Source organism: Microcebus murinus, chromosome 3 (genome assembly GCF_040939455.1).
Source record: "Microcebus murinus isolate Inina chromosome 3, M.murinus_Inina_mat1.0, whole genome shotgun sequence".
Taxonomy (NCBI): domain Eukaryota; kingdom Metazoa; phylum Chordata; class Mammalia; order Primates; family Cheirogaleidae; genus Microcebus; species Microcebus murinus.
In genome coordinates, this window is record NC_134106.1 from 113,258,730 (window position 1) to 113,277,890 (window position 19,161).

Below are 19,161 nucleotides of genomic sequence, written 5' to 3' on the forward strand. Positions count from 1 at the left end.
GTCCGTTCTTTAATGGAGAAACAAAACTATACAATATTCGTTTATTTGCCCTAAGTTTCCTTAAGCCTTGTACTTTCTGATTTAGCTTTGGCTAGCAGAATCATGCTTGAATCTTAAGACTGTCGGTTTTCAATAGGCAGTTGCTAGTGAAACTCTTCTCAGAAGATGAGAGGATGTTAACATAAGTGTAATGTGAGGCAAAACAGAGTAAAATGTAGTTTTAAGAAAAAGCTGGTAAAAATGAAGTCTAACAATATTTGCAAGAATATAAATCTTAACCCATTTGTTGAGAGTATAGGCTCTGTTTATGTCTGCCTGTATCTTGTAACCACAAAATTGTCCTAGCTGAATAATTGTAAGGAATCTCCTTTAGTACATCCAGACTTCCAAAATTTGTTTACATACTAATTGGTTGTCATAGAAAGCTGCATTCAACCCAGGGTCAGCGACGCCTTTTGTATATAAAATGCCTCTCCCTTTGACACTTACTGAATTAACAAGTGTCTGTATAGCAGATTCGTTGCTTTAAAAAAACACAAGACTTTTTCTACAATGCTGAACTTATGTGGCATATATGCTCTTTAATTCTGCTCAAGTTTTCAAAACTAATAAAAAATGCAATTCAAAACCATTAATCATCAAGACATAGACTGAGTGTCTGAGGTTGTGAACAGTGCAGGGCCAGATACTTAGGAGGTAAAGGCTCTTGACATTGCAGAGATTGCAAATATTTTTCTCATTCCTAAATTTCCTAGAAATAAGTGGAGATTTGTGTAAGGGAATAAATGCTTTTGTAAAAAATGTATTAATATGAAAGCTGCTTTATTCTTTAAACTATACATACTGTTTTCCACCCCTATATAATCCTTACTTTTCCCAAATCTCTCCCACCCCACCTTCAACAGAAATCTTAATCTGGCATCTGATGATTTAAAATGGTTTCCATAATCTAATTTTGAATAACATCCATTTTAAAGCATACAGAATCAGTTAAGAAGTATAAACATTTGTTGAAATGTTTATTGAACAAACATAGTCCATTTGTTTGACAAAAGATATGCATACTAACTTTCTCTACAAGCAGCTAATGGGAAAATCTTAGGTAACTCTATAGTTTTAAAACATCTGTGCGTGAAAGATAATCATGGTTGGTGTTTATGGAACATCTTTTGGGGGGAAAAACCCAACAACAAACTGAGATCCAGACTGAAAAAATCATCAGGTAAAATGGCAGGAAGCAAACAACTTATTTTATTTGAATTTCATTTCCTGGGAGAAAAACTGGTATTGCAGAATCATTTAATAAAAACTTAACAGTTTTACTGGAGATTCAGATATGCATTGACATGTACATGACAATCTTTAGATTGAAATCATAAAAAAAAATCATTGTCTCCAGGGAATTATGTGTTTCACAAATTTTGCTATTTTAAATAACACTTATCACATAGACACTGAGATCAGACCATGCCAGAGCAATTTTACCATTTGTACATGTATGTGGGTATTAATGATCTTTATTGCCTGGACAGATTCCAGGTCACAGAACAAAAGCAAATTTTCACTTTTGTGTGTTTTCAATACATTTATATGTCTAGCTCCTTTTGAGTAAGATACATCTGCTCAAATAATTACTACTCGTGGATATTATTCCCTCCAGCCAAACAAGTATCTACTTGACCATATCTTAACCATATTCTAGGGGAAAAAAAGAACCAAAGAAATGATTTAATAATTGTAATCTAATTTCCTAGAGAGTCTTAGAATCTCTACTTCTGAATACTATCCACATACTGCTATTATATATTTTTCTTAGAACTTTTCTTACAACTTCAGTTCTCTCTTAGGAATGTCTTTAGTTAGGGGTACAAAATCTTACAAAGAAACATTTAATAAAGGATGTTAACATCTAAGCAAAAGATGCTTGCTTCTCTTCCCACAAAAGCCAAACATAAAACAAAGAGTGTTACTAATGTTTTCTATTTATTCATTAATAAAAAGTGCATAGTACAAGCCCTTTATCCCAATCCAAGTACTCAGTAAAAGATTAACAATAAACCCTGGATGGCACAGACATGATTTGTTTGGCATAATTTAAAATATAAAAACAGCAATTAACATTAGTATATCACATGACCACTTTTGCTTTTAACAAAGTAATCTTCAGACATGGTAACAAATACATACGATTTTTTCATTTTGAAATATTATAAGACTAAGCTTACTATTGCAACAACAAAAATTTAATCCATTAGCTGTAAACTCTCTTCATTTTTCCTTCTTCCGGTTGCTGTTTTGTCTTAAACTGAGCTGTTCAAATTTGAGCACATACTCATTTGAGTGACAGACTTTCATTTAGAGTGACAGATTTCCCAGGTTCCTTTGAAAATTTAAGATATTAGTAATTCCATAAACACTATCACATCACATACCACAAGGATGCTAAAAGTAGCCATGGAATAGCTGTATTCAACAGTTATTTCAGAAAAATATCTTCAAGTTACACTGACTATGGGATAGTGCTTGGACAGATAACATGATAAATCTTTTACTATGAACACTTCCAATGTTAACCTTTTCCATATGGAAAACAAAATCAAAAAACAAACAAACAAAAAAACCCACCATTATTTTACATAAAAGAATATTAAATGACTCTAAAACAAAATAAACTTTTTTTTTTTGAGACAGAGTCTCACTGTGTTGGCCGGGCTAGAGTGCCGTGGTGTCAGCCTAGCTCACAGCAACCTCCGACTCCTGGGCTCAAGCAATCCTCCTGCCTCAGCCTCCCAAGTAGCTGGAGTAGCTGGAACTACAGGCACATGCCACCATGCCTGGCTAATTTTTTCTACATATTTTTAGTTGGCCAATTAATTCAAAATAAACTCTTAATGGCATTTGTGGAATGTTTAAGAGCCAAAAGTGTTGAAAATTTAAGCTTTATCTTCCTTTTCTCCAGATTATTTTTTAAAAATTGTAGCCACAGTTTGGGTGAATATTTACAAGCCAAGTAATGATTTAAGAGTGTACTCAATAAAAAGGCCACATGTAGACACTTTAATTAAATAGAATAATATAAATTACTAGTCAGGTTAACAAGAATACTTTATGTGCAGTGCACTATTCTCAGGAATGCAGAGAAATTTTACAAGCAAAAAAACTCAAGACTAAATACTTCGCTAAGAACATTTGTTACTAACTAAATGGTCCATATAGGAAAAGGCTAATATATGTCAATTAAGTGTATGTGTCAGAAAGAACCAGGAATAAGAATTTTGATGTTCAAGTATCTAATACTAGACATTCTATATCCATGTTTTGGCCACTTCTTCAACCAAAGCCATTCTCAATTTATTTGTGAGCCACAGATTTCAATGGCTACATCAGTATCTCCACCAGGGATTGGCTTTCTAGCAGCTCAGAGAACAATAGGTTATGAAGATATATGGGTAAGCCTTCGAAGTTCAAGGGGCAAGGGCAGAAAACAGAATGCTATAGGGATTTAGCTCCATCTAAATCTAGCCCTTTCTGGCCCTTTCTGCTTTAAGTACTTTACCAGCTATGGAGCTAAGAGGCCTTCCAGGCCACAGCAGAAGGGGAAACCTTTACTATGTGGTATTCGTTTAGCCAGGATTTAACTTACCTGTGATATGTTACCCCTCTATTAGCACAAATAATTAAGAGTTGTTTATATTAATATTATTTCAAAAAGTTGAGCACAAAGCCAAGATGCACAAGGAGAAATTCAAGCAGTCAATATTGGATTATATACTGAAATGATGCTCTTAACAATGTTTGTGGCCTAGAATGCAATCACAATAAAGGGAAAATATAGCCTATGAGTGTCACACCATTGTATCAGAGACTATTATAGTACAGTGATACAAAGAAGTTTGTTTAATTCATACAATTTATCAGACTACACAGTGAAAAGCTAGACTTAAGGGAAAAAGATCCTTACATTGGTAGCAAAATATCTTTTAGTTCCCAAAAATCATCTGCAATCACTTGCTAGGAAAAAATTCTATAACCACATAGGTCACGCAGACTTTTAAAATGCTATTTGTATTCACTTTTTGTCAAACCAAGCAAAACAATGCAAGTTTTACTTTTTTATACACTTGAAAATTTTGCTTATATTATTAATGCTCCTTCTCACGCCAATCCATCCCATTACTAAACAGGAATGATATAAGGATCCTTGCTTGTTTCTCATTTTCCTCCTTTTCCCTTGGAATAAACCGAGAATTCATTAAAAATTTTTATAAGTCAAAAGGATAACAAAAGCCTCAAAATTTTTCTTCAAATAAAAAAATGAAGTAAATAGGCTTTCAAATGTCAGTAACCTAACAGGCCCTAATGCAGCTTTAAGACAGTTTCATTTTAACAATGAAGTGTTAGAACAGAAAAGCAGCTTCCCAAGAGGCACTCATTTTAAAAATAAATTATAGCTTAAATTATTACTGTATAGATTATATTGGGCAAAGTCAGAAAGAATTAATTTTTTCCTCCTCTCATAAACGTTGTAAGGCTAGTGTACAGTGGCTTACAAATGTCAGATAATGGACTGTAAATCATCCACCGTATTGATCAATCATGTTTATTTAAAGTTTTCATTACATTAGACATTTTTAATAGGAGTAGAAAAATTAGTAAAAACCATTTCATTTCTTCTCTCCTCCTAAGCCACACAGGCCAGTTATAATAGATGATACAGATTTCAGCTGTAATTTGTAAAATATTCCAAGAGCTGCCACAGTCCCAAGAAATAGAGAAAACTGTCATCCACAAATAAACTACCAAGGAAAATGTAAATACAGTGTGGTTCTAATTTTCTTTCATACAATCTCAGACAACTCCAAATAGCTTTATAAATACCTTATTTATAAAAAGCAATTAAAAAACCTATCAAAACTATTTAAAATATTTAAATGTAGAGCTCTCAAATTTCCTTCTATCAAGCCAGAAATCATCACAAAAATTATGATCACAGTTATAAACAGAAAGAGTGGAATGTTGAAGTTTAGGACAACCAAAAAAGCCCCATGTAACTTTTTTTAATATAATCATTTACTCAAATACACTGTAAATAGGAATGGTGATAACACAGGAAGCAAAAATAAGCTTGCGAATGAAATTTCTAGAAGCTCATGAAAACAATACCATCCCATATTGCAGATGCAAAAGGAAAAACATTTCTAATGGGGTTAAGAGTACTCTGGTATTCTTGGTTCGCCTGGTCGTTTGGTCGTGCAAGGTGTTAACTATTTTCACTTCCAATACACAAAGTTAGTCCACAGGAGGAGCTGGTGGGTCCTGCCCCTGGCATTGGAAAGAAAGAAATTACTTAATTGACTTCTTAAATCCCAGTGCAACAATCTAACACATATAGTAAGAAATGAGCAATAATGTGCTCCACCCTCCCTTCCCAACTATATACTGACTTGGACTTTTTATACCTTTTTTACACAAGGGAACACTAGATAAACTGTGATTCTCCTTTGTCTCATTATTTCGTATAGTATGAAAGAAGGGGAATTTGGGTAACAGTGATGTGATGTTCCCTACCAGCTCCAGGGGTTATCTTCAAATCAATAAAGGTATTTTCATTCCCCCTTTTAAAGTGATTGGTTGAGCAAAGTACTACTGTACATTCAAAGTGAAGCTAGGTACTTTTGTTTCTTACTGAAGAATGTCAATGAGGAATCATGTGGCTCCACTTGCTTCTGGCAGTTATCCTATGACCCTAAGGGGAGCCCACCTTGGAATGAAGCTTGATGGTATGAGGAAAAAAACTAGGTCTTTGATGACACTGTTCAACTTCCTAATCACTGACCCTACCTTTGGATGTTTTTGATGTGCCAACCAATAAAGCCACTTGTTTCAAACCAGTTTGAATTGGCTTTTGTCACTTGCAATAGAGAGCATGTGAACTGTAAAGGAAGGATCAGAATGTTTAGGAATCTTCAGGAAGATTTTATTTATTTACCCCGATATAACATTTGAAGGCCCTAGTTGAAGGTGATCAATATTTCTAATGAGCATTAGAGTCACTATGTTTTCCTGCTTATTCCTAGGACAGTGGAACTGCTGTTCCTAGAACTGTTGGCCTAACATGAATCAAGGTCCAGGGGAGTTCAATATTTCTGTCACTTTTAATGGCTTCTAAGTCAGATTATTATTTTTTTTTAACTATTCAACGCATAGTATATTATTATTTTTGTTCTTTGTTTTGTTTTGTTTTTTGAGACAGGGTCTTGCTCTATTGCCTGGGTTAGACTGCAGTGGTGTCAGCCTAGCTCACTGTTAACCTCAAATACCTGGGCTTCAGTGATCCTCCCACCTCAGCCTCCCAAGTATCTAGGACTATAGATGTGTACCAACATCTCTGGCTAATTTTTCCATTTTTATAGAGATGGGGGTTGCTCCCACTGGTCTCGAACTTTTGGCCTCAAGCAATCCTCCCACCTCAGCCTCCTAAAGTGGTAGGATTACAGGCCTGAGCCACCGCACCCAGCCTTATTATTATTTTTTTTAGAGATAAGGATCTTGCTCTGTTATCTCACTCAGGCTGGAGTGCAGAGGTGTGATCACAGCTCACTCTAACCTCCAACTCCTGAGCTCAAACAATCCTCCTGAGTAGCTGGGACTAGCTGGGATTACAGGCATGCGACACCACACCTGGCTAAGTCAGGTTATTAAAAGTTGAATTTCTTTAGCTCCAAATATTAAAGAAGTTGTTCTTTGATATGAAACTAATAAAGCTGTACATGGAAAGTAAGAAAATGGCCGAGATCAGTGGCTCATGCCTGTAATCCTAGCACTCTGGGAGGCCGAGGTGGGTGGATTGTTTGAGCTCAGGAGTTCAAAAACAGCCTGAGCAAGAGCGAGACCCCATCTCTACTAAAAAAAGAAAGAAATTAATTGGCCAACTAAAAATATATAGAAAAAAATTAGCTAGGCATAGCGGCATATGCCTGTAGTCCCAGGTACTCAGGAGGCTGAGGCAGGAGGATCGCTTGAGCCGAGGAGTTGGAGGTTGCTGTGAGCTAGGCTGACACCATGGCACTCTAGCCCGGGCAACAGAGTGAGACTCTGCTTAAAAAAAAAAAAAAAAAAAAAAAAAGGAAAAGAAAATCCCCCCAAAAACGAATAATTCCTACTTCTCCTTTTGCCAGTTCAGCTGATTTCTTATGATGCAGAAATGAAAAATGGGTTCACATGTCCCAAAAGTTGAAAAGAGAATTTTATGTGAAAAAATAAAATAATAATAATAAAAAAAAGAAATGGAAAATGGGTTTGAAAGAAACAGGATGGGAAAACAAGAAGAAAAAAGGACTTAGCCAGATAGGCTCAGTGCTTCAATTGTATTTAATAGCGAGGACAGAAGGGGATAAAAGCTAGCAAGAGTGCACGGGCCTCAATCACTGTGAGTTGCAGAGAACTGGGCACTGCAGGACTGACATTTGAGCAATATTGCTGTGGATTATGAAACAGATCACTTCTGATGTTTCTCATGGGAGTAAGGATTGGAATTCATTTTAAAATTATTTTGGGGCTACTAGTGTATGCCTATTTCTATATATAACTCCACAAATATTAAGTCATCTGGCATTGCAAGATTTCCTATATTGACAGGAAGAACTTACTCCATGAGTTTAATGTTCCTCTTGCCAATTTTGATTATTTCAGTCAAAACAAAGTCCTCTCCCTCCCCAGGCCATATACATGCTCCTACCCAAAAAGGATTTATGGTCTACAACACTTACATTATTAGCACTGGTTGGCTTTCCAGATAGGATGGATCCTCTTAGATTAGGAGGTCTCAGTAAGAATAAGATCACTGCAATAACCATCCAGGCCATCAAGATCATAGTAACACTGATGCCATTATCACCAGAGGGTCCTGGTACTACAAACAAAAAATATGTTTATAACAAAAATTGTAACATGACTATAATACTGTTAAACATAAAAAAATTCTAATGTTTAAATTTCAGCTTCAAAAATTATAATATAAAAATCAATAAATTAGAGAAGTACAATTGTGAAGTAGTACATCCTCAACTTTCCTTTCCTCCAGTGAGAAAATCTAAATGGTAAATGATGTTAAATAATCATAAACCAAAGCCTAATAAATGAAGATTTTAATAGTATAATAGCTCTTAATATTTTGGAATAACAGAATCTTTTGAGAATCTAATAAAAATTAAGAACGCTTTCTAGTATAAGAATCCACATATATGCATTCAACAATTTTGCATATAATTCTGGAAGGTTCAAGGACCCATAAAGCCACCAATATCTGCTGGGATCTACAGAAACCAGGTTAAGACTACCTGATATACAGTAAAAACATTCTGCTTTGGGGAGAAAAATATCTGCATCTTAATTATAGAGGCAGCATGAAAAAACAGGGCCTTAAGAAAAAAGGAACATCTGGGTTGAATAACATATAAATTAAAAGACCCCTTTAATTATATTCTCGGCCAAAGAAGAATTAATTTGGCCTTCTTTTACATGAAAAGAAGTTGATTTCAGATCTAGATATTTTATTTTATTTTTTTATTTTTTGAGACAGAGTCTCACTCTGTTGCCCAGGCTAGAGTGAGTGCTGTGGCATCAGCCTAGCTCACAGCAACCTCAATCTCCTGGGCTCAAGCAATCCTGCTGCCTCAGCCTCCCAAGTAGCTGGGACTACAGGCATGCACCACCATGCCCTGCTAGTTTTTTCTATATATATTAGTTGGCCAATTAATTCCTTTCTATTTATAGTAGAGACGGGTCTTGCTGTTGCTCAGGTTGGTTTCGAACTCCTGACCACGAGCAATCCGCCCGCCTCGGCCTCCCAGAGTGCTAGGATTATAGGCGTGAGCCATAGATCTAGATATTTTAAAAGTCTATGCATTTATCAAAAGAAAAAAATCAGATAAGGCTGCGTGTGTGTGTGTGTGTGTGTGTGTGTGTGTGTGTGTGTGTATGTATCTTAGTCTTTCCTGACTCTTTGAGGTAGCCATAAATACTTCTTACTTAATTTAAGGTAACAAGTGCTTGGCCTATGGCATGAGGTTAACACATTTTGAAAAAATAAAATGTAGATTTTTTTTCACTGAAGTGTATTAGAAAACTCAATTTTCAGAAATAAAAATTACAGGTTGGATTTCTAGAGGAAAACATAGTTACTACTCTAGGCAGTTACTAAAATAGCTTGTCAAGACTACAACTGTTTGGTTTTGGTCTCCCTGCAACAGGACAAAGTAAAAGAAATCCAGATAAGATGTTGAAATTAAGCTGATACGCTGCATTGGGGTCCGTGGGCCCAGGGCTCAGTTCCAAGAAAGGGGATCCGTAGCACTGCTGAGGCCAAAGGGCTAGTGACCAAAGGGGACAAAGTGAAGTTAAGAGCTGAGCTGGCCCAAGAGAAGACTAAATAGGAATGTAGCCTCTGTTGCAACCCTAGTCACACTTCCCTAACACAGTACTCAGGGTTACCAAAATTGTATTACATATCACACACTGCATCAGCATCCATTTGTTCTATATCCATATAGCCATTCCTTTCCTTGATCCTTCCTGTTACACTAAATTTGCCCACCTTCATAACTAAGACCAGTTTCTCTACTTTGAACCCCTTGCTCTTGCACAGCTCTATCCATCCTCCTCTCTCCTGTTACATTCTACAACTTCTTCTCCATTGGAGTAATCTCATAATTATCTAAACTTAATCAAGTTTCTCCCATCTTTAAAAAAACAAAAAATGTCCTCCCTTACTCAATCCCTTTTCCCGTCTAGCTATCACCCTGTCTTCCTCCTCAAAGCTAACACTATCAGAGTTACTATGCACTGTCTGCATTTACTACCTACATTTTACTACCTCCCATTCACTCCTCAGGTTGGTTTCTACCTCCATAATCATTCAAATATCTCTTGGTCAGGTGCAGAGGCTCACGCCTGTAATCCTAGCACTCTGGGAGGCCGAGGCAGAATGATGGCTCAAGGTCAGGAGTTCGAGAGCAGCCTGAGCAAAAGTGAGACCCCATCTCTACTAAAACTAGAAAGAAATTAGCTGGACAACAAAAAATATACATAGAAAAAAATCACCCGGGCATGATGGTGTATGCTTGTAGTCCCAGCTACTCAGGAGGCTGAGGCAGAATGATCACTTGAGCCCAGGAGTTTGAGGTAGGCTGTCGCCACGGCACTCTAGCCCTGGCAACAGAGCCAGACTCTGTCTCAAAAAAAAACCAACAACAAATATCTCTTGAAAACGTCACCAGTAACACCTTCATTCTGCTAAATTTAACAGGTAATTTTTACTGTAGCCTGGGCAACAAAGTGACACTCTGTCTAAAAAAAAACTAAACTATAACAGGTAATTTTTAGTCCTCATTATTTTCTCTTTTTTTGAGACAGGGTCTCTCTCTCTCTCTCTCTCACCCTGGCTAGAGTACAGTGGCGTCATCCTACCTCACAGCAACCTCAGCCTCCCGAGTGGGACTCCAGGCACATACCACCACACCTGGCTAATTTTTCTGATTTTTGTACAGACAGTATCTTGCTCTTGCTCAGGCTGATCTCAAACTCCTGGACTCAAGCGATCCTCCTCCCTCAGTCTCCCAGAGTGCTAGGATTACAGACTTAGGCCACGGTGCCTAACCCATTTTCTCCTTTATAAAATACTTTCTTCTTTGGTCTTCTGTGCCATTATCATTGCCTGGCTGCTCCTTTACATGCTTATTTTCCTCTTCTTGGCTTTAAAATTTTGGAATTCCTCATAGTCAGTTTAAAGTTCCCTTCTCTTCTTGTTCTATATATTCTTCTCCTCATCTCTGGATTCATTTACCTTCTGTATGCAAAGCACCCCTCTTATACTCAGCCACATCCAAATTTTCTGAACTTCAGACCCAAACATCTGCCTGTCTACCTACATCAATAATTCTCTATTTTTTCTTTACATCAACGGTTCTTAAACTGTGGTGTACATTAGAGTCACTTGGCAGCTTCTTGAAAATGCAGAAATCCCACCTCCCACTTGCCATACTCAATACGTCAGTATTATAAACAAAATCATAAGCATATCCCATGCCCTACTACTCTTCTCGATCCCCACCAAACACCAGTTGCTCAGGGCAGGACCCTAAAAGAACATCTTTTGTTCTCTTTCAATAATTCTATTTAATCTATCATGAGGTTTCTGGCAAATTTTCCTCTTAGTATCATTTAACTCTGTCCACTTGTAGCTCTGCCCTCCCACTGCCAGTTGCTCAAGCTACCATCACTTCTTGTCCGGTCTGTTGCAATGGCCTCTTAACTGACCTCCGCATATCAACTCCTGCCTCCTCTGTCCTCTGCATTGTTGTCAAAGTGACTTTTTTAACAGCAAACATAGGTTGAATATCCCTTATCCGAAATGCTTAGGACCAGAAGTGTTTCAGATTTTTTTCAGATTTTGAAATATTTGCATTATACATACTGGTTCAGCACCCCTAATGAGAAAATCCAAGATGTGAAATGTTTCAATCCTTTGCATCATGTTGGCACTCAAAAAGTTCCAGATTTTGGAGCACTTCTGATTTTCAGATTAGAGATACTCAACCTGTACTATTATTTTTATTATTAAATATTAGCTAAGAGTTGAGTGGTTACTTTGAACCAGACATTACCTCTCTTAATCCTTTTAATAATCCTACTTTATGGTAGATACTATCATGTCGTCATTTTATAGATGAGGAAACTGGGAGGAGGGGGATTAATCCCAGTGTCATACAGCTGGTATGTGGCAAAAGTGGGGTGTAATTCCAGTTAGTCTCATTTCAGAGCCTTCTTAACCCTTTGCTGTGTCATGATCTCTGACACCACACAGTAAGACACACTCCTGAAAATTATTACTATTTTTTAATTATCTTTTCATTATACTTATTTTTTTCTCTTTTTTTGGACACATTTCATACACAGCTGGTGCACTAAAAATTATTAATATTAGTCCTGTGGGCAGTAAAATCAGAAAGCACAGATTCAAAAAGGAGTTTTGATAAAAAAGCTTATAACTGATTAAACTAGATTATTTACAGTTAATCAAGGAAAGATGACTATACCTTCCATATATTATCACTTCTTATACTGTCTCTCTCAGAAATAAAATGCTAAATTGTAGTATAGACCAGAAGTCTAACTCCAGTGCCAATTCTTATGTTATTCAATTTGGAGATTGAGGATTTTGTTGTTTTTTCAGAGACAGGGTCTCACTCTGTCACCCAGGCTAGAAGGCAGTGGCACAATCATAGCTCACTGTAACTTCAAACTATTAGACTTGAGCGATCCTCCCTCCTCAGCCTCCCAAGGAGCTGGGACTACAGGTGTCCACCACCACATGTGGCTAATTTTTTTTTAAAAGTTTTTGTAGTTGAACTCCTGGCCTCAGGCAATCCTCCCACCTCTGCCTCCCAAAGCACTGGGATTACAAGTATGAGCCACTGTGCCTGGTTCCTTGTTTTTTTAATATTCTTTACAAGTAAAAGATTCTGAAGCTTCCGAGAGTTAACCTTAGATTCCAAATTTACTAATTCATATCTCTAAACAAAGCATCCCTGGGAAAAAAAAAAATGCTTACTCCATTTTAAGACTCTCATAGTGATCATTTCTCACTTTTAGGCATATGTGGAGAAATAAAAAAAAAAAAAAAAAAGACTCTCATAGTGATAATATGACTCTTAATTCCCCGTAACTATCTCCTACCTTGGTTCCTATTGCAGCCTTTCCTTCTTGCATTTTACTTCCAGAAAAGTCTGCTTAAAACACTGCTTTTAACACATCTCTGCTGATAAACCTAAGTGACTCTCTTTCCACTGCCTTCTGCTTCAACCCTGAACTCTTTAGCCTGGCCTCTCCTCATAGGATTTGGCCCTCTTCATCTAATTTTACCACTTACCACTTCTCAGAAAATGTATCCTCTGATCTAGTTACCCCCACGCCTCTTCCTTCTATAGCTACTGGCTCCCTGGCTTGGCCAGGCGTCAAGACCGCCTGTGACAGTATCAGCACCACTGAGGCCCTCCTGCCTCTGACTGCCTGGTTCACAAGCAGCTTAGGGGTGGGGTCAGAGACCAACATTTTTTTTTTTTGAGACAGAATCTCGCTTTGTTGCCCAGGCTAGAGTGAGTGCCATGGCATCAGCCTAGCTCACAGCAACCTCAAACTCCTGGGCTCAAGCGATCCTCCTGCCTCAGCCTCCCGAGTAGCTGGGACTACAGGCATGCGCCACCATGCCCGGCTAATTTTTTCTATATATATTAGTTGGCCAATTAATTTGTTTCTATTTATAGTAGAGACGGGGTCTCGCTCTTGCTCAGGCTGGTTTCGAACTCCTGACCTCGAGCAATCCGCCCGCCTCGGCCTCCCAGAGTGCTAGGATTACAGGCGTGAGCCACCATGCCCAGCCTGAGACCAACATTTTGTAAAAGCTTTCCAAATGAATCTGATACGATAGGTGAGTGCTACTTCAGCTCACAGCATTTGCCAACTATGCAAACTTGTTCCTTCTGGGTTATTCATTATTTCCCTGTTTGGCATGTTCTTACAACTAACCTCCATTTATTTATCTATATCTTACATCCTTCTCTGTCCTATAATAATCTTCACTTCCTCCACTTTCTCTGGAGTCATGTAGCATTTCTAGTTTGAAGGAATGGTTTATTTCTCCTAAAAAGGTCACAAACTTTTTAAGAACTGAGATCATCTCACAGTTGTTTAACTCTATCACCTCTTAGCCATATAATCTCTGTGCCTCAGCTGGGCATGGTGGCCAGCACCTGTAGTCCCAGCTACTTGGGGGGCTGAAGCAGGAGGATCATTTGAGTTCAGGAGTTTGAGGCTACAGACAACTGTGATCGCACCACTGCACTCCAGGCTGGGCAACAGAGTGAGACCTGTCTCAAACAAAACACCCTCTGTGTCTCAATTTCTTTATCTGTGAAGTGAAAACATTACCAGCATCTCATAGAGCAGTCATGAGGATTGAAATGGTCAATACATGACAAGTAGCTAGCACAGTGCCAAGGACACAGCAGGTGCTGAATAAACATCATCCCTTACAGTAAGCATTAGGATCGATGAGAGCACAGAAAGGACTGAGTGCAGGTGGGTCCCAGTGTGAGTAAGGGGCCAGATGAGACAGTGAAGCAGGAATAGAAAAGTCACAACACAACTGGGAACAGGATGGGAGAAGCACACCACTTGCTGACTAGGTAGACTGGTGAAGGGGGAGGAAGAAAAATGAGGTAAGATTTCTGAAGGATAATAGTATTCAGTAGGATTTCTCTACCCAAAAGGCTAAAGGGACACAAGTTTTCCTGACCTTCAAGGTTTGATAAGATCATTTACCCTTATTCTCTGAAAACTCAAAGCCCATCTCAGAATAAAGGATAATAGCTGAAACAATTAAAGTAGAACCTCTTGGTCATAGCCAATGTTTTCTGCCAACAACTGTCCCACAAAACTAAGATTGGCTCTAGAATGGGCACAATACATGATATGGTTTACATGTTTGGCCCCTCAAAGTCTCATGTTGAGATTTGATCCCCAGTGCTGAATGTGGGGCCTGGCAGAAGATATTTGGGTCAGGAGGTCGGATCCCTCATGAATGGCCTGGTGTCCCCCTCAGTGATGAGAGTGAGTTCTCACTTTATGAGTTCACTTGAGAGCTGGTTGTTGAAAGAAGCCTGGCATCACCTTCTCCCCCTCTTGCTCCTTCTATCACCATACTCCTGCTCCCCCTTCACCTTCCACCTTGACTAGAAGCTCCCTGAAGCCCTCACTGGAAGCAGATGCTGGGGCCATGCCTGTACAGTCTGCAGAACCATGAACCAAATAAGTTCTTTATAAACAGCCCAGCCTCAGGTACTCCTTTATAGTAGCACAAAACAGACTAGCGCACAGTATGCAAGGTTATTAACAAAATATTGGGAACAAACCTAAATGTCTGCTAAGAGTACGTGATTAATAAATTACGGTACATCTGTACAATGTAATACTATAAAACTAAAAAAAAAATGTGGTCTCTATGTGATGTGTTTTTGACAGAAAAAAAGCAGGTGAAGTATGTAAAGAGGGGGGGCAAATAATTGATATTTGTACATGCACCAAGAAACTCTGGAGAGATACACAGAAGGCTAATAATATCTGGAGAAAGGACCTGGGTAGATGGGAGAATATGAGTAGAAAGACAACTTTCCACTGTACACTAACTTTTTGATTTTTGAACCATATGTTAAAAATTAAGTAAACTGAATTAAACAAACAAAAAATGTAGCCTAAAGAAGCCTGGGGTTGAAGACACTGGATATCTGAACTGACTTAGACTCCTTAAAATATTTAAGAACAGGGCACAAATGGGGTCACTGTAGGCTTTCTGTGATTATTCACAGTCCCTTATGACAAGACCCACTTCTTCATGAAGCCTCAGAGCAGCAGAAAACCAGAGTTAGACTGGCCTACTCAAACTGCCTGGTACTGCATGTGGTTAACAAATATGAACATCAAGACTAGCTATTTTAGAGTCAGTATAAAAGGGCAATGGGCCTTTAAATGATCTGGCCACTATAGTTTCTAGTGTGATAACTTTTTAGGACTTACAAACATTAAAGAGTATAATCACATGGGGGAGATAAAATCTATCCCTTCACTAGGAACTCTGTGTATACTATTTACCTTAAGAAATTTGAAAAAGAAAAAAAAAGAAAAGAAATTTGGCCGGGCGCAGTGGCTCACGCCTGTAATCCTAGCACTCTGGGAGGCCAAGGCGGGCAGATTGCTCAAGGTCAGGAGTTCGAAACCAGCCTGAGCAAGTGCGAGACCTCGTCTCTACTAAAAATATAAAGAAATTAATTTGGCCAACTAAAAATATATAGAAAAAATTAGCCGGGCATAGTGGTGCATGTCTATAGTCCCAGCTACTTGGGAGGCTGAGACAGAAGGATGGCTTGAGCCCAGGAGTTTGAGGTTGTTGTGAGCTAGGCTAACGCCACGGCACTCACTCTAGCCTGGGCAACAAAGTGAGACTCTGTCTCAAAAAAAAAAGAAAAGAAAAGAAAAAAAGAAATTAAATATTCTTCAGTCTATGGCCTGGAAAGATATCAAATCATAAAAATGTGGAGGGACTTTATATACCAAAATATCGCACTTCCTGCTTTGCTTAAGCATTAAGTCTTTGGTTATAAGCAAACATGAGTAGAGTCGATGGTCAGAGATATTATGAATAAAATGCCAAATGGAATATTCACAATGAAGCTGTTAACTTTGCAGGACAATAGGAATATGGAAGAGCAGAGAAAGAGGCTATAAGAGCTGGCAGATCCTGAGGAATTATGTCTATAAACTTATACAGGTTTCCAGTGGGAAAAGTAGAAATAGAACAGCAGTGAAAATGGGCAATACAATAGGCTTTAACCCTGTAACTTTTGGTCCTATATAGTAATTTCACTATCTCTGTACAGCTACCAGTTTTCAAGCTGATTTTTACTCTAAAATTAAGTTAACCATAGAACTGGTTTCCATATGACTCTTTATCCAAAATGCAGTCTTTCAGAAAAGTGAGCAAACTTTTTCTATACCACTCTAGAGAGCAAAACTGTAGATGAATAAACATCACAATGAAGTAGAATTTATCTCAATATAAAGAATCATGGGCCGGGCGTGGGGGCTCATGTCTGTAATCTTAGCACTCTGGGAGTCCAAGGCAGGAGGATCATTTGATCTCAGGAGTTCGAGACCAGCCTGAGCAAGAGCGAGACCCCGTCTCTACTATAAATAGAAAGAAATTAATTGGACAACTAATATACATAGAAAAAAATTAGCCAGGTATGGTGGCGCATGCCTGTAGTCCCAGCTACTCGGGAGGCTGAGTCAGGAGGATTGTTTGAGCCAAGGAGTTGGAGGTTGCTGTGAGCTAGGCTGACGCCACAGCACTCTAGGGCAACAGAGTGAGACTCTGTCTCATAAAAAAAAAAAAGAATCATGCAACAACTACATTTGTTAACAGAACTGCTACTGTATGAAATAATGAACTCCATATTCAATCAAATCATCTCAAACACACCATACCAGGCACAAAGGGCATAAAGATGAATTCAAATGAGTCCTTGACTTGAACAAGTTCAATGTCTGGAAGGCAGTAATCACAGACAACTGTAACACAGTCTGAGGGGGGCCGTGAAGGATGATTAGGCATTCGATAGTCAAAACAGATTGGCAGTCACAGGTTGGGGAAGTGAGGAAAAATATGAGCAAAGGTATAGAAGCTGTTGTATACTGGGAATGTCACAAGCACACAGGGTGGATGTGAGGAGAGGTAGGGATGAGGCTAGACTGTGAAAGGTCTTCAATATCATGTTAAGTTAGAACTGCTTATATAGGTCATGAGGAAGAAGTGACACGAAAGCTTAGTATGTGGGAAATGTCATAATCTGGTCTGAATTTTAAAAAGATAACCATGGCGCTATTGTAGAAAAGTGAATTTGGGATCTAGAAGCCCAAGTAAGAATATACAGGCATAGCTAAAACAACAGATGATGTAGATATAAAGCATTACCAGCAGAAGAACAGAGATGAGAGGAACAATATATTAGATGTTAAAAACATAAAATCAAAATGATTTGATGAATGTGTGGCCAAGGGTGATCTCCAGAGTTTTGTAACATAGATCTGTTATTCTATTACAGGCTGACTATCCCTAACCCAAAAACTCGAAATCCAAATGCTCCAAAACATGCTACTTTGAGCACCAACATGACGCTCAAAGGAAACACTCACTAGAATGACTGGTAAGTAAATCTGAAAAATTCTGAAATCTGAAACATTTCTGATTCTAAGCATTTGAAATAAGAAATATTCAACCTGTACTTTCAAACTGGGTTCTGTGAGTGGGCCCAAGAGTTTAATTTCAGTTTAGCGTTTTTTTGGGAAACCTAGGCTGCATGAAAAGCATTCTCTTCTTTACTTAAATGGTTCTAGTAAAACAAAAAAAAAATATATCACCAAAATCTCTTCCAACTTTAAGATCCTATGAAATGCTAAAGATATCATATTTACACCACTTGAATAAAGTTTATGTACTGCTTATCAAATAAGAGATTCTAAATTAGTATTGATCTATTTGTTTTAATATTTACATTTTTTTAAAGATAGGAAATATTACAATTTTTAAGAACTCTAATCACAGCCAAGCATGATGGCATGTGCCTGTAATCACAGCTACTTGAGTGGCTGAGGCGGGAGCATCGCTTGATCCCAGGAGTTCAACTCAAGTCTGGGAAACAGAGAAACTGGCTCTCTAAAAAAAAGGGTTTTTTAAATAAAATAAAATAAACAGCTTTAGTTACAGGCTGTTAAGCCAATTTTCTGTTCCTTACAAACAATGCTGCGGTAACATTAATGTGAAACTCTGGTTTCACATTCTACCACTCTGAGAAGTGGTAGAATTTTGGATATACCCTGAGGGTACTGCTTGCTCAACAACCAACAACGGCTGCAGAGTGTGAAAAATAGAGAAGTAAAGGACGACTCTCAGAGCTGCCATTAACTGTTGGGGGAAAGACCATAAGAGGAACAGTTCTGAAATGTCAGAGTGAGACGCCTATGAGACATCCCAGTGGAAATGTCCAGAAGACAGTCATCAGCATACACACAATGAGCCATAAGACCAGATGAGATCACCAAGGGAGTGAGTGTATAAAAGGAAGAGGTCCAAGGGCTGAGTCCTGGAGCATTCCAAGGTTAGAAGGTAAGAAGTCCGGGCAGATTGCTCGAGGTCAGGAGTTCGAAACCAGCCTGAGCAAGAGTGAGACCCGTCTCTACTATAAATAGAAAGAAATTCACTGGCCAAGTAATATATAAAGAAAAAATTAGCCGGGCATGGTGGCACATGCCTGTAGTCCCAGCTACTTGGGAGGCTGAGGCAGCAGGATTGCTTGAGTCCAGGAGTCTGAAGTTGCTGTGAGCTAGGCTGACGCCACCGCACTCACTCTAGCCTGGGCAACAAAGCAAGACCCTGTCTCAAAAAAAAAAAAAAAAAAGAAAGAAAAGAAAAGAAAAGAAAAGAAAACAGATAATTCCTCACATTGCAAACTTTATCATAAAGAAGGAGAAGGTTAAAAATTGTATGCTATG

General features: G+C 38.3%; 1 protein-coding gene across 7 annotated transcripts in view; it reads right to left on the reverse strand.

Annotated features, from left to right (window-relative positions):
• Nucleotides 1-1,964: 1,964 nt before the first annotated feature.
• SMIM14 (small integral membrane protein 14) overlaps nucleotides 1,965-19,161 on the reverse strand; it is an 83,567-nt gene continuing 66,370 nt past the window's right edge. For 4 of the 7 annotated variants that reach the window (XM_076001198.1, XM_076001195.1, XM_076001197.1 and 1 more), the window contains 2 exons: nucleotides 7,770-7,912; nucleotides 5,392-5,933 (listed from right to left, as the gene is read on the reverse strand). In XM_076001198.1, the coding sequence (XP_075857313.1) occupies nucleotides 5,838-5,933; nucleotides 7,770-7,912 (239 nt within the window). In that variant the 3' untranslated portion in view covers nucleotides 5,392-5,837. Of the gene's footprint in view, nucleotides 5,323-5,391; nucleotides 5,934-7,769; nucleotides 7,913-19,161 lie in introns of those variants that run through there. The other 3 variants (XM_012753925.3, XM_076001194.1, XR_012918658.1) reach the window with 3 other exon arrangements.